Below are 16991 nucleotides of genomic sequence, written 5' to 3'. Positions count from 1 at the left end.
GTCTGTGTGGGTTTCTTTGGGTCTCTGGTATCTTCCCACAGTCCAGACTCCAGGTTAAGCTCAAAGGGTGACTGAATTTTTGCTGGTGCTTGCTATCTCATAATCTACCTTCTATTGCTTTTATCTATTTTTAATCTGTTGATACAGATCCAGTTTTATTTCTTTGTGTCTAAACATTGTTGTGTTCACTCCTTTTATGTCGTACTTATTATACTTATTAAATAATATATATATATAATATATAATATAATATTTATTATACTTATTATATTATATGCAATATTATTATTTCCAAAGCTTGTCAAATGTACTAATTTCTGTTAACATTACAGCCTCTGATCGTTTTACCCTTGTATTCCTCTTTATATGAATAAATGTTTTTCCTACATGTGTTTTAAACAACAGCATCTTCTAACCTGAGTGTCCTCAGACTTCTGAGTGATCACCATCAGTTATTGATATGTTAAAAAGGATCTTGATTGATATTGACAAATGCCACCAAAACACTTCTTATAGAGATGAAATACATGCAGATTATAACAGAATCCAACAAAACAGATCATAACCCCAAAAATGACTCAACCTGAAAGTTCTCTAATTACAGATTGAAAACCACAAATGTGTCATAGATATTGGAGATAAAACAGAAAACCACACTGTTTACAGTACATACTGAGTGTAAGGAGGAAGACACACCATCAATACCAAATATACCAAACTGTATATTTAAAGGTCTTTTAAAAGAAGCAGGTTTACTGAGTCATCTGGATAACTTTGTTGAGTAAAACACCAGCAAAACTGAAACATGGACTCATGTAAAAAAAAAAAAAAAAGGATTTGTTCAAAGGACGACTCCAAGTTATCCTGATAACTCAGTTAACTTGAATCATGAACTAATAAATACTTTGTTAACACAGATGTTAGCTATTTATTTCCCTGAGAAGGGGAACTAAAGTGCTGTGTGCGCTATGTATGCTTTATTAATGTTGAGAAAATGTTAACTACAGATTACTTTTCAGGAGTGTGTGGTCAAAATCCTTACTGTCTATAAATGTATTTAAAACTGCTGATGATACATGATTACAACTATGTTATACAGTGTTTTCATTAATTGTTTATACGTCAGTTATGAATGCTTCATAATGAGGAGTTACAGGTTTGAATAATACTCACTCTAGTGCTGTGCAGACATGGCAGGATGTGTTTCAGAATAAACATGTTCTTTGTTTTTCTTTCACACAGGAACATACTGTTCAGACCCACAAACATGATTTCTGTGACTATTGCTAAGCATTTTACCTTTCACAAGTTCACACACGCATTTATACATTTTCATACAATAATTTCCCTCACAGATTTCCGTTTGGGGAAACAGGTTCAGTCTTCCTGAAATGTATAAAAAAGGGAAGAGTGCCTCACAATGACTTCTGCAAAGCTTCAGAACACGGCAAGAGAGGAAAAGAGAAATTACGCTTTGATGAGGAAAGCTCATTCTGCTACTCTTGCCTGCATTACCACAATAGGTCAGACATTTTGACCCAGTAAGCTATGACAGTGTGACAGTGAAGCAGCTAAAAATGGAATTCAACCATCGTTAATTCATGTATTTACACTTGTGCTTCAAATATTGTGATGTGTCAAAAATGTCTTTTGTGAAGAAGGCCTATATTGTGTAGCATATGTTTAGTCCTCCAAGCCATGTACAAATTTACCTGCAGAAAAGGATTCTAAAAAATAACTATCTTCAAGTCTTCCTCTTGGGGTTGTGTTTTTGGTCCCACTTTTCTGTCTATTTACTTGTTTCATTTGTTGTTGTTAATATGACTCTTGATACAGAACGTTTCACTGACAAACAATGTAGTCATTTAGTTAGTTAGTCGTTTAGTAAGGAGGCCTTGTTGTGCCACATATAAATTACTGACAATGACACTGTCACTTATAATCTACTATAGATAATGAAAAAGAGATAATGATATGAAAAAGAGATTTTTAATCTCAGTGAGGTTTTCCTGGTTAAAGGACGGGTTGACAATTTTTCAAGTCAGTCTTAAAACAACAGTCAGGTGCCCAAATCTATATTAACACAGGTTTTGATCATCAACAAAACACACAAGCCAAGCAGCCAAGTAGAACAATCACATGCTTCAAACACAATCAAACTAATCGTATGCACAGGCAAACAGGAAAGTTTAGTCTGATTTTAAACACTGTTGGAGCACATCTAATCACATCTGGTAAGGTATTCCAGCAGCTGGGACCATGGAAACCTAAAGCTGCTTCACCACGTTTCGTTTTAACTCTCAGAACAACTAGAAGGCCTGAGTCAGAGGACCACATAGTTCTGATTGGTTCATATTGAATGAGCAGGTCATTGAGATACTGTGGCTTGTGCCTGATAACCAGATATAGTTTATGCAGTTGCTCATTGCTTGTATTGATTATTCAACCACTAACATGTTAGCAAACAATTGCCTACACACACCCAGCAGACACAAAGAACATTAACATTATATTAGAGCCATGTTTTTGTATGTCTTATTATTGGGACTACATGTGGACCACAGTTTACCACATGTTTCAAGACTCCAAGAAACCTGAGCCCTGGGGGTTCACACCCAAAGTGTGAAGCTCCACCCATGGATCCAGGTTATCAAAACTAGAGATTCCGTTGCTCTCTTTCTCCTTCAGCTGCAGGAGCAGCTGCTTGGTCTTTCACACCTCCAGCAGCTGCTGGAGCAGCTCTCTACTCTCTTGTGTGGCCTGCTCAAAGCAGACACACACAGTCTTCTTTACGGCAGAAGACGCAAGAGCCTGCCTAAGACTCAGAAACTAAGTTTCCTTGTGCCAGCAGCTAACACACAAGTCTGCTGGCCAGTTTAACATGTACAGGAGTACAGCTTGCCGCTAACTCTACACAAAGGAGTGACCTGGGCCCTCTGCACGACTGGAGTGCTGTCTCCCCAGCAACACCTGCATATTTCAGCTTCAGAGCCAAAGCCTTCTCAGTCTGACTCACCCACGGATTCACCGGCTACAAAGCAGAACGCCACAAAGCATCTCTTCCTTCATGGACTGGTAACAACTGGGCATAGCCTAGCAACACAGTGAAGCATAGTACGGCTAAGCAAGAATGTTTAACTCAAACAATGTACTGTACGTGTATTGATTTGGTTAAAGTTATACATTGAACTGTTGTTGTGATGTCCTTGTTGCCTATAGTCAGGTTACTGCATAGCCACACCGCTAGGTTAATGTTAGCATGCTTAACACGTGTTATGTCCAGTAACTAGGCCTTGCATGCAACTAACTTCATTTTAACCTGGCACCTTTAGCATACACCAATTGCCCTTGAATAGAGAACCACACAGTTAAGAGGTTAAAACCTAGTTTGGCGAACTTTGGTTCAGGCAGCACATGTGGTTCAAGACATCACATGGTCTGGCCTTTTATCTCTGTAGTTCCCTTTATCAGCCAAATTGTCCGCATGCCATGTGCTCAGTCACCAGGTGACTGCAGCCATCTTGCTATTGTCTTCCCTACACACACACACACACACTCACACTTGTATACAGGTACATTTAGCTAGATTAGTATTGTGTGTTGCTTTTACCCTTTTGTTAAATAAATGCTTTTGGATATACCTGTTGTCTGTTTTAATGTTGCACAATAATGAGTTTTGCCAACCCCTGCTCTGTAAAGAACTCCAAATCCTTCAACCTTAACTAGCTATTGATATGGTGATTTTGTTTATAGTTATTAAATTAATTATTAATCAAAGTCCCAAATTCATAGATTAGTACACTTTGAGACTGAATTGGCTATCATTTTCCCTGAGTCCAGGGCGGTGCCCCGTTATTATTAATTCTTATTAATAATTTTATTGATTTTAATAATTAACAATTATCTTTGATAATAATTAATTATTGCTGATAGCCAAACTTGTAGCCACAGCCCAACAATATGAATATTAGTCCAAAATTCACTCTCCTTTTAGAAAAATCAAATCTGGGTGTTTATCTGCAAAGTGTGTTACTGTTTTCATCATAGTTGATAACTTTCTCTGTCCGCCTTTAGTGCTGAGCAAGTAGAGTAAAGACAACTAAAACAAAGTGAAATGAGAGGCTAAACAGAGATGGAGCTGAGTTGAACCGCAGAGTTCAGTGATAATTCTCTACAGGTACTTTACTAAAAGTAACTTCTTTCAAACTACACTGAGTAATTTAATCCATTGTTACCAAAAATTATGAATTAATGAAGCGTTAATATTTATACACACTCAGTACAATAACAATTATTTTATATGAATTCACATGTTGGGATGTTATTAAAAAATAATAATAATACTATGCCAATAATTTAATAGTTTTTAATACATAAAACATAACATCAGTGAACACTGGAGTTTTTGCATATGAAACAGTTGCTTTCATCAAACTTGCTTTTGAAAATCACAAATGAACCTCGGTGTTATTAATACAGAAATAACTAATATTATCACTTTTTTATGAAATCTTGCTGCTGCTGATGGATAACCTTCTTAAGTTAAGACATCCACAGTACTACAAGTTACTGTCCATAGAGATTCACATTTTTTAATATATGTCTTAAAACAATATTCAGGTGCCCATATGTACAGTGAAAGTTTGTACTTACCGTAATCTTTCCTCCTGTTCATACTGGCCATTTAAAGATACCTTCCTAGCATGTTTCCAATGTACAAAATCCTTGTTCATCCAAAGATTAACTGAGGTTACTATGAGGCTTCAGTAGTCTGAGTTAATCAAATCATGTGGGTATCCTCCAAAGTTACAGTCATTTTTGTACAGATTTTCCTTTTATGTTTCCTCTGACAGTACACATGAACACATCATCAGTAATCAGTAACCTGGGCTCATCAGGTCTTTCGGGTCTTTCAACTATCAGACACCCTTACCAAGGCGACTCAGTTGAGGTTGATCAGGCCTCGGCTTGTGTTCAGGTGGTTCTCCCCTCCTAATCCAGAGCCACCTCGAGGCTCTTTCCTCTGCCTCTGCGCTGTTCCTGATGGCTCTCCTCCTCTCCATTCCAGTAATGCCCAGTGCACTCAAGGCTTGCAGCCCTGCTTCCGGCAATCGATGACCTTCAGCTGGTTCATGAGGCCCACAGAAAGCTGTCAATCCTGCACAGTTGCCAGGATACCTGCCGGCTTCATGGCTCCTGTGGTTCTTGGCTGCTGCTCTCCAGCCTTCACAAAGGTGATCTTCAGGGTGGTGGGACATACACCATAACCACCAAAAACCACTAACTTCCTGTCATGTCTGCACATCTGTAAACAGACTGTTAAGAAACGATGTGTGGGTGCAAATCACATTTCTTTGCATTTCACATTGAGGCTCTTTGTCATATTGTGGAATGATAATAATTTAATCCACCCCACATTTCATTTGTCTCTTTGGTCACGTTCTCAAACCTTTTCTGGAGCCGGTCTTGTTCTTCAGCCAGATTGTTGTATCTGGTCTGTAGCTGATCCAGTTCTTTCATCAGATTGCTGTAACTGATCTGTACGTCATTTCTTTCTCTGGTCACGTTGTTGTAACTGTTGTGTAACAGGGTAACACTCCATTTTCCTCTCAGAGTTTCCCTTGGTGACTGTGTTTGGTGCATAAACAATAAATGAATAAACATTGTTAACCATCATCACCTCCAGCCCTTGAGCAGCATGTGAATTAAGTACTCACACAGGAAAACCAGAACTACACGTCCAGTCAGGAGGAGAAGACACAGCAGACCCAGAAACACTGAAGCACCTCTGCAGAAATGTTTCCTCTCATCTCCAGCGCCTGAAGGTAGAAGGCAGAACTTGTGTTTGTTGCTCAGAGGGAAATCAAATACATCAGTCCTGGCCCAGTCATCTTAAACACCATTATCCATAATACTGAGTATGTGCCGATAGTAGTAGACCTGACGGTGTCTCATATAAATATCCATTGTGTCCTCTCTTGTCTGTTGTAGCTATTGCTATCTCCAAAGATTATGTTACACTTGAAGCACCTTGGGCTGGTACATTTTAATATCAAAAGCCTGCTCTACATTGATAAACTATCAGTCATATCCTGCCAGGAACTGTGAGAAGTGACCACAGAAGTCTGATGCCATTAGCATTGGGGCAGTAAGTCTTTAAGAGATTAAATAAAAATGATTTTCACTGTTAGTTTTCATCAGTTTTTTTATTAAACCTTGCTGCTGCTGATGGATAACCTTCTGCAAGTAAGTTGAAATGTCCACACTACTACAAGTTACTGTCAATACAGGTTAACATTCTTCAATATCTGTCTTTAAACAATACTCAGGTGCCCATACAGACGGGTGACAAAGGAAAAACTGGTACAGCTCTGAATGTTTGACCCCTAAAGTGAGGGGATCTGGTGGCCCTGTTACACTGTGGGGGGCATTTTGCTAGCATGGTTTGGGTCCACTTGTCCCCTTAGAGGGAAGTTGTTGTGAGTGATCACCTTCATTCTTTGATGAAACATTTCTATCCTAATGGGAGTGGTCTCATTCAAGATGACAATGCCCCAATTCACAGGACACAAGGGGTCACTGAATGGTTTGATATGTATGAAAATGATGTGAATCATATGTTATGGCCTTTGCAGTCACCAGATATCGACCCCGTTGAACACCTATGGGAGATTTTGGATTGACGTGTTAGACAGCGCTCGATTCAACTAGTTAGAGATAAAGTAAAAAGTGGATAAATAGGCGTTTTGTTTGTAGTATAAAAAGAAAAGAAACTGGTTGATGATGAGACAGCATGCTGGCTTTGTGCTTTGAATTGTCACCTCCTCCCAGTTTTACTCACTGCAGTCAATCCAGGTTGATTAATGGTCCTACTTTATGGCTCATTGATTTCCTCTGTTTTCTTCCCTTTACTCAAATTTAATCTCAAGTTACTTCCTTATTTCTAAAAGCTACAGTATATTTATATAAATGCTAAAATACAGTTGGTGTTCTTGTGGGATAGGTCCAAGCAGAACAGAGTACATCTGGCAGCCAAACATTTTCTGTAGTGTAGTGAGACTGTGCAGTGATGTCTGACCTCAACAGAAAAGTTAGATTTCAGACAAGGGAGAAGAAGGACAGAAACACAGACTTCTGTGATAATACAGACAATGTGATGATTTATGAAAACTACCGGACAGAGGGCAGTCCGGCGCCACCGAAATTACAGGACGACGCTACTAAGGACCAACGGCAAAGTATCAATCTGTCTATCTGTCTGTCTCATATGTCATACATACTGTACATTGGATAACATAACTGTAAGATTAACTATTTGTTAACAGTATTTGTACCATTACATTTTATGTTAATGCATTTTGCTTTTCAATTATGAGTTACAACTAAAAAGTGGATATAAAAACCACAGTCTGGCCACAGGGCCATGACATTTTTAAACATGCATAAAAGTACACTAATGATTCATTTTTAATAAAGCAGAACTCCATAATATAACTACTTATTAAAGGATAGGTTCACAGTTTTTCAAGCTGGTCTTAAAATAATAGTCAGGTAACCAATTGAACATTTGCACGTTTTTCTTGCTGTAATCATTCCTTGTTCATGCTGGCTATTATTCTCCTTATTCTGTGCAGTTTTCTTTAAGTTTATTTGAAGATAATATGAGGTTTCATTAATCAAGTCAATCAAGTCTTGTTGTTACAATTCTTCCACTGCAGCTTAACAGGAAAACACTGTCTGTCGAGACACAAAGAGGGAATTTTTTTCTAAAAACAAATGGTAAATGGTAAATGGACTGTACTTGTATAGCGCCTCTCTAGTCTTCCGACCACTCAAAGCGATTTTTACACTACGAATCACATTCACCCATTCACACACATTCATACACTGAATGGGTACAGGGGCTACCATGCAAGGTCCCAACCTGCCCATCAGAGGAAGCTAACCATTCACACACATTCATACACTGATGGCACAGCCACACTGTAACTGTGGACGATATCAACTTTATTCGATTAAGTCAGAAAACTGAAGCCTCATATTATCTTATTATATAACTTTTAAATACTTTTTACTCAAGAAAGGACTGTGGATTTTGCCCCCCATCACTGACATTTTAGATACATTTGGAAGAGATCCTCTAATGGTCAGTATGAACAGGAGGAACAATTACAGCAAGAAAAACCTGCTTCAATGTTCATTTGGGCACCTGTAAATTGTGAGTCTATCCTTTAACTGCAAATCCTAAATTACAGTTGGGCTCAAATTCACTCAAATCAGCACAGGTCATTTGTTTCCACAGTCACTCCAGTCAATGAAAGTTCAAGAGAGAGAAACCTTCTCAGGGCTGCTGCAGTGTTTCTGGGGCTGCTGTGTCTTCTCCTCACTGCAGTCATTGTCCTGCTGGTCCTATGTAAGTTTTCTAAATTCACCTAGACAACTATGATGCATTACATTACATATATGATGTGAGTGATAAATCCACAATAAATCTATGTTAATCCCTTGCTATGGCAGCCAGTCATGACAAAAGCAACTGGATCATGGAAAGAAATCAACTGACCAGCGAGCGAGACGAGCTGCAGAGCAGTTACAGTGACGTGAAAAGTCTCAATCACAACCTGACGCAAAAGACAAGCCAGTTAGAGAACGAGAACGACCACTTACAGGCCGTTAATAACAACCTCACCAAAGAGAGAGATGAATTACAAAATCACATTGGTGAGTGAAAATTCAAAGATTTTCATTTCAACATTTTGAAAAATACACTTATTTTCTTGCCAAGAGTTAGATGAGGTTACTGATACTGCCTTCATGTCTGTATGGTAAATATGTAGCTGAAGCCAGTGACTCTAAAGTAAATTTAGTTACCTTTGGATATAGCCAGGTCAGCTACTTCCCTGTTTCCAGTGCCAAGCTAACCAGCTGCTGGCCATAGCTTCATATTGGCACTACAAATATGGAGCCTGTCCTCCCAAGAAAAACAACACAACAGGTCGTGATGTCAGTCCCCATAAACAACCTATAGTTACATTAGAGTGACAGAAGCCAACTAGCGACCGTGGTAATTATGACCCAGAGAAGTTGCGCAGTTCAGATAATGTTTATATAAAGTTACAACTTTCCATCGCACAATGACTTTACTAGGAGCAAACAACGCATTTCGCCTGTAGCTTCTTCAGGTTCGCTCAGCAAAATGAGTACTCACAGCTATGATAACTACATCTGGGTCACAAGACTAATTATCACAGTCTTCACTTTTTTCAAAGTATTAAGGTATATAAGTATATAAGGTGAGCATTTTACAAAGAACATGACAATAATATTACACATTACATTTTTCAAAATATATGGCATGGCTAATATTACACAGAGTTGCAATAATTCCACCATTTTACATCCGCAGTGGCAGATTTAGAAAATTTTACGTGGGGTGGCAATGGGATAGGAAGAGGTTTTGGCAGGGTGGCATGGGACGGGGGTCCCGATGGAAATATATACTTCTTCTGCAGGTAATAGCCAATAACTACTGAGTGTATTATTGGGGGAGTATTACGCCAGGCGATCGATTCTCATTTGATTGAATGCAGCGGGCGCCATCTCTGAGTCTGGTATCCAGTTCAAGACTGCTGTTTGTTTCCTTTTTCCAACCGCAAGTCAAGACTGTTTATTAAAAACAACGCAACTATGATTGTCCCCTAACCTTAACCTGTTCTTTAAGGAAATCTGATCACAGAACAGCAGCTCTGAACTTTAGAACAAAGAATCTGGGACAAAAGTCAGATATTAACAGACGGTATAAATCTTTATCAGTTTGGTCATAATTGATGTGCGTTTTATTCCAACAAGGAAATAAAAAGTGGTGAGATGGTATTCATGCAATCTAATGCTTCTCTGTGATCTGTGCAAAACGGGACAAATAAATTGTTTGTGGATAAGATAAAGATAAAATTCTAACCACAGCCGTCCCTACAGCTGGCTAGTGGCTACAGTCTGATTATGGGAGGATGAGAAAATCACAGTTCAAATACATTCACTATAAGCCTGTTTTACCAATGTTTTGTGATTAATATTTTTATGGCACACAGTGCGTTTTTTTACTGAATATTGTAATGATAACAGTCCCAAATTATGTGAAAAGTTTTAAGTCAAATAACATCAAATTTTCTTGAGAGTGGACCCCCGAACCCCCTGACCAAAACCCCTGTGGGCTTTTGACCTGGTTATTTTATTTGACTGCTGATTAGTTAATCATCTGGAAAGGATCATAAAACAACAACAATCATATCAGCAAAATGGGGCAGAACAATAAAAACTAGAAAATGCAGTTTCTGTAGAAATTGCGTGTGATTGCTGAAAGCAAATTTAGATTGCATAACTGGAAGCTGAAGAGTATTGAAAAATCTACCAAGATTAAAATCAGCAACAGTTGGAATTGAACCTACACCCTCATGTTTGTAAGACAGACATGCCATGAAATGAGCTAATATGTCACACAGTAATGTCAGGTCAGATTTTGGTGTTTAGTTTGTCAATTGCATGAAATTGCCAAAAAAGCAGTTCAGCTCAGCTCATTAAACAGATTGACATCACCTGGACTCCTTCATCGCTACTGAGTTCTGCCCTAAGCAGGACTCGAACTCACAACCTTACATGATGACATGATCTTAAACCACTGGACTACTCAGACATGCTGTGTATGGTAAGCTAGACAGGAATTGAATTCTGGTACAGGATAAAGATGTGACGCAACTTTGTACATGAGAGCAATATTATGAGGAGCATGGCAGTGAGCAGGTATAGAACACACAACCTTGTCATCTAAGTGGTAGCTGATCATGAGAACAGTACTCTAAACCACTGAGCCAACAGTCACTCACAAAAATGAGGGGAAAAAATCTCCATTTTGATGAGGAAAATGTATTTCTCTCAAACAAGAGCTTGAAGCCCAGAGATTTGTACATCATTAGTGAAAGCAAGACTAGTTTAACATGAGAATGAATGAAGGAAGAGAGAACCTGTAAGTTTAAGAAACCGGAGTGAGAGGAGACACACATCCTGCAGACTGTATTGCAGTCAGTGAGAACATGACAGTGACTCTCTATCAATTAAGGTTCAGATCTCAAAAACTGTAAGTCCTATGTGAAATGTATTTACATTTTGAGAGAGAGGAGGCTTGTGGCAACATACTGAAGCAAGATATGTGCTTGAGGAGTTAAAATTGTGGGAGTGACAGCAGTTTAGAAAAACATTTCCGATCTAAAATGATCTGTGCTCTTCTCTGTGCCTGATCACATGACACACTGGTGAGACCTGAAAAAGTCTGAAAAACCCCTGACTTTGGGTTTAAATTGCTGAAAAACTACAAAAGATATCACTGAACAATCTGATAACTTTGAAAGTTCAAAGTTTTGTGAACATTTTACAGTTTGAATGGCGTCAAAGTGACCAAGGTTCCAACTCAGTTGGATGGTTCGTCCCATAGACTGCCATTATAAATTTTAATGTTTTAAAAAGTTAGGCTAGAATTGAACCTACACCCTCATGTTTGTAAGAAAGACATGCTATGCACTGAGCTAACATGTCACACAGTAATATCAGGCCAGATTCTGATATTTAGCCTGTCAATTGCATGAAATTGACAAAAAAGCAGTTCAACTCAGCAAGCAGATTGACATCACCTGGACTCCTTCATCTCTACTGAGTTCTGCCCTAAGCAGGGCTCGAACTCACAACCTTTGGATCTAAAAGGAGTTCAGAAATGCCATGAAATTGGACCACTGAACTACTCACACATGCTATATAGTACAGGAAAAGATGTCTTTAACAAGCATATCAATCCACATTTTAGGTAATAATGTTAAGGTGCGCTAGAGTGGAATTGAATTCTGGTACAGGATAAAGATGTGACGCAACTTTGTACATGAGAGCAATATTATGAGGAGCATGGCAGTGAGCAGGTATAGAACACACAACCTTGTCATCTAAGTGGTAACTGATCATGAGAACAGTACTCTAAACCACTGAGCCAACAGACATTCACAAAAATGAGAGGAAAAAATCTCCATTTTGATGATGACAATGTATTTCTTCCGAGCAGTTGAGTGTCAAAGTGACCAAGGTTCCAACTCAGTTGGATGGTTCGTCCCATAGACTGCCATTATAAACTTTAATGTTTTAAAAAGTTATATAAAATCACTGAAACATGTTACATTTCAGAAAAATACAAGCACACATCTGCTGAATGAGTTGCACAGATTGACAGTTGACAGATTGACAAATGGTTTTTATAGCACAAAGTATGCAGCAGTTGAAACGCGGCAAAAAAATGTACAGAAGACAGAATAAGAATAAAGAGTGAGAAGAACAATGTGTGATTGTTTTCAGCAATCACACCATTGGGTTAGAGTAACAACACTTTGATAGTTAGTAAATTATATACAGGATACAGCCACTTTATTATCCAATCTGTCTTTTTCTTGGCTTTCTTTGCTGATTATTGAGATATTTAGACTCTTGCTTTTATCAACAGTTTACATCATCTCTTTATTTGTGGACATGCTTTGATGATGTTGCATGACAGCCTCATATTACTCTTTCTGCTCTCAGATAACAAGACACTGGACTTTGAGGCCAGCTTTAAAACCCTCACTGAGGAGAGAGATGAGCTGAAGAAGAAGCTGACTGACTTTGGTAAGTGTGAAAATTAAACTGCACTAAGCAATCACAAAAAGTTTTGCAGTCCATTTGTCACACATGACAACATAAGCGGCAGAGACGATTGATATGCAGCCATGTTATGTGATGTTGTCCTAGCTGACTACTCGTGCTCTGGAAACAATGTCAGTATTATGTGTTGTGTGATGTAAAGGGAAAAAATCTGATTTGATTGATAAAAAAATCATTTGACTCATCATCATCTAGTGTGAAAGTGGTGTGAATCTTATTTTGAATGATTGACAACTATTTGTATTATTTATATGGTAAAAATCCTAATATTGACTGTTAATGTTAAAAAAATAAACCAATGTCATTAGTAATGATGGACTGTTGTCTATTGGGATATAGCTGATAAACAAGTGACAATAATGTACATTTGAACTGATTGATTATCTTCAAATCTGTTATTAACTGATCATGTAATCATTGTTTATTTAGGGTGTTACATATTTGTCAAAGTTAGATGTTAAAGGACAGGTTCACAGTTTTTCAAGTCTCTCTTAAAACAACAGCCAGGAACCCAAATGAACATTGAAGCAGGTTTTGCTCGCTGTAATCATTCCTCCTGTTCATACTGACTATTAGAAGATCCCCTCCAAACGTGTTTACAGTGTAAGTGATAGGGACAAAATCCACAGTCCTTGTTTGAGCAAAGATGTATTTAAAAGTTTATCTGAAGATAATATGATGCTTCAGTCACCTGAATTAGTCAAATGAAGCAGATCTTAACAAAAAGAGGGAACTTGGCACTGAAAAAACGGTAAATTTGAAAGATTTTGACTTGATTTGACTAATTTGTGCAGCTGCAGCCTCATATCATACATTTTTAAATAAAGATCCTCATGGAAGGAGGACTGTGGATGTTGTCCCCATCACTTACATTGAAAGTGCATTATGAAGAGATCTCTTAATTGCCAATATGAACAGGAGGAATGATTACAGCAAGAAAAACATGTTTCAATGTTCATTCTGACACCTGACTATTGTTTTAGGACAGACTTGAAAAGTTAAGAACTTATCGTTTCTTGTTATGACTCTGTAGATTTCTACTACTGTATAAAACATTTATGACACTTTGACTTCAAGCCTGTAATATATCATCTTTCTGTTCTTGCATAGATTTCTTTATTATCCCTGTTTGCATATTTCTGAATAATATGATGCAGTTTTGATACCTCAGTGGAAATATATTTGTTAATTCTCGTTACTGGCGTATTAAGGATTTGTTTTGGTTTTTTTGCTCACAGTTCACTACTCCCAACAAGGATGGAAGTATTTCAACGGTAGTTTCTATTATATTTCTTCGAACATGAAAACCTGGAATGAGAGTAGAACTGACTGTCTGCAAAGAGGGGCGGACCTAGTGGTTGTCAACAGCGAAGAAGAACAGGTCTGTGTCTGTGTGTGTGTGTGTGTGTGTGTGTGTGTACTAATGGATGAATCAGTGTTTATCACAGACACAGAAAGAGTGAAATACTGATTGAATGCAAGTTCATCAAGGTACAGGATGACGGAAATTGGTTAAATATTTATTGATTATTGTATGTTTCTCTTTAAAAACAAGGAATTCATAAATCGATACCAAAAGAGGATATGGATTGGACTGGCTGACAGCGAGAGAGAGGGGACGTGGAAATGGGTGGATGGGACTCCACTGACAACAAGGTTCACACATTAATATTCATTCAAACTAAATCAATCTTTGTAGTGAAACTAAAGCCTCTTTCAAATCACAATAGCAGCTGAGTAGACTTTAGATTTTTATAAGCTGACTACATTGTCAACAGTTTTTAGGGAAATATTTTTGATTTGTCATCGTTTTAAGTTTAACTTGGCCACATTCTGTGTGTTGCTGTTCATTAAATGTTTGATGGTTTGTGTTCTTTATTAAAAGCTCATTTCCTTTGGGTTTGTTTTCAGCTTCTGGCACTCTGGGGAGCCAAACGATTATGAAGGACAAAATGAAGACTGTGTAGAAACAAGGTTCTTCAATGAGGAAAACGGCTGGAATGATTCAATATGTGGACAAAGAAACTTCTGGATGTGTGAAAAGAAAATGTTTCTCTAACTCAGCTTACACACCACCATGGCATCTACTACTATATATAACTACTGTATGTTTAAGACATGAAGATAAAATTCATTTACCACTTTCAGCTAAAGACAGCACTGAAACATGATCATTGCTAAGCTGCAGGCAAAGTGGCATTAGACACAAATATCTTACTTGGTTTAGAAAATGATAGACTGTAATGTATCCATACTTTGATTAATTTCTAATACACGTTATCGCTAAATAAAAGTGTTTTGTTGTCATCATAAGAATGGGACAGACAGCGCAGAGTCTCACCAGGTTAAACTTCATTCTGTCACCTCCCACACTGCACTATATCTTAAAGGATAGGTCCACAATTTTTAAAATCTCTTTTCTTTTTTTCAATTTTGATAAAGAGAAGAAAGAAAATGTGTACATGTGAAACATATGTGCTTAGTCTCACATATATAAACTTAAAAGAATTGAACCAGTTTATTATCGAACAAACTGGAAGGCCTGAAAGTATAATTAATTTAATAATAATATATATATTATAATATTATAATTCTTGACCTTTTCTCTTTCCATAAATATAGTGAGATTATGCAATGAAGTTTCTCCAACAGAAGGCGGATAAGAAAGCATTGAACTAAAGAAATTTATCCTGAGAAGAAGTTCAATTTTATAATCAATTTTCTACCAGAAAAAGATATTGATAAATTTCTCCATCTCACTCAATCTGACTCTATAGATTAAAAAAGAGAATTAAAAATAATTATTTCAGATGGGAAACCAACCACCAATTTTTCAAGCCTATCTTAAATCAGTAGTCAGGTGTGTGTGTGTAGCTACGTTGAAACAGTTTTAACTTGCCGTCATCGTTCCTCCTGTCTGTAACGGCCCCGAGGAGATCTCTTCCTAACGTGATTTCAATGTAAGAAAATAGGGGACAAAATCCACAAAATCCTGTGTAATCTGCAGCAAGTGAGTATCTTCCAAAGTTACAATCTTTTAGTACGACATTCTTTCTTTGTGTTACTGTCCCTAAACTGCAGATTAGCAAAGGATCAGTGGCTCATATTAACTTCAGCTGAATTTAAGAATGAATTTTTACAAAGTACGAGGACGTGTGGATTTTGTCTCCCATTGCTTACATTGGAAATGTGTCAAGAAGGGATCTTTTCACAGTCAGTGTGGACAGGAGGAGACTTGTTTCCATTGTGGTCCCTGATGTAAAGACAGTATTGATGCAGGAGTCCAGGTGCCATAAAATCCAGGAACCACGATCATGGCTAAAAGTGTATTAGGTCCGCCTTGAGCTGAAACTTATGCAGTAATACAGCAGCCCAGCAACAAATCCACCCTTCATGAAGGTTATAATATTTAGTTTGTGTTGAAGCTGTTTTTGAGAGGTGTTGACTCAACGTCATGGTCATTTTGTCGGTTGTGTCCCTGTTGAATTGTATTGCATTATTGTGAAAAGTGTTTGTAATATTTAGTCTACCATCACTGATACAAATGTAGAGGACAATGTGACTTTAACGTCTTTGCACTGGTTGTCATTTTCTTTCAGAATCCATTTTTAAAATCTTGCTAATTTCGTACAAGGTTGATTCAGTTTTTAACACTGTCGCCTTTCGTTGTGGACTTTGTACATTCTCAGTGTGTCTGTGTGGGTTTCTTTGGGTCTCTGGTATCTTCCCACAGTCCAGACTCCAGGTTAAGCTCAAAGGGTGACTGAATTTTTGCTGGTGCTTGCTATCTCATAATCTACCTTCTATTGCTTTTATCTATTTTTAATCTGTTGATACAGATCCAGTTTTATTTCTTTGTGTCTAAACATTGTTGTGTTCACTCCTTTTATGTTGTACTTATTATACTCATTATATAATATATATATACTATAATACTTATTATATATTATACTTATTATATTATATGTAATATTATTATTTCCAAAGCTTGTCAAATGTACTAATTTCTGTTAACATTACAGCCTCTATGATCGTTTTACCCTTGTATTCCTCTTTATATGAATAAATACTTTTCCTACATGTGTTTTAAACAACAGCATCTTCTAACCTGAGTATCCTCAGACTTCTGAGTGATCACCATCAGTTATTGATATGTTAAAAAGGATCTTGATTGATATTGACAAATGCCACCAAAACACTTTTTATAGAGATGAAATACATGCAGATTATAACAGAATCCAACAAAACAGATCATAACCCCA

At 37.5% G+C, this 16991-nt stretch overlaps 1 protein-coding gene across 1 annotated transcript; it reads left to right on the top strand.

Moving 5' to 3' along the window:
- Window positions 1-12512: 12512 nt before the first annotated feature.
- LOC122978839 (CD209 antigen-like protein E) lies at window positions 12513-14919 on the top strand. The gene is made up of 4 exons (XM_044345869.1): window positions 12513-12693; window positions 13968-14110; window positions 14285-14385; window positions 14641-14919. Exons 1-4 carry the CDS (start codon window positions 12567-12569, stop codon window positions 14786-14788), a joined length of 519 nt encoding a protein of 172 aa, XP_044201804.1. The 5' UTR covers window positions 12513-12566; the 3' UTR covers window positions 14789-14919.
- Window positions 14920-16991: the final 2072 nt, after the last annotated feature.

Source organism: Thunnus albacares, chromosome 3 (assembly GCF_914725855.1).
Source record: "Thunnus albacares chromosome 3, fThuAlb1.1, whole genome shotgun sequence".
Classification (NCBI taxonomy): Eukaryota; Metazoa; Chordata; class Actinopteri; order Scombriformes; family Scombridae; genus Thunnus; species Thunnus albacares.
Note: the sequence above shows the minus strand (reverse complement) of the source record. Positions and strands in the feature narration are given on the sequence as shown.

What these genes read in the sequence shown, in the direction of transcription:
- LOC122978839 (XM_044345869.1), top strand. Translation starts at nt 12,567, where the DNA reads ATGATGTTGCATGACAGCCTCATATTACTCTTTCTGCTCTCAGATAAC. An exon ending in GAAGAAGCTGACTGACTTTG is followed by an intron (nt 12,694 to 13,967) that starts GTAAGTGTGAAA and finishes TTTTGCTCACAG; the next exon opens with TTCACTACTCCCAACAAGGA. An exon ending in GGGACTCCACTGACAACAAG is followed by an intron (nt 14,386 to 14,640) that starts GTTCACACATTA and finishes GTTTGTTTTCAG; the next exon opens with CTTCTGGCACTCTGGGGAGC.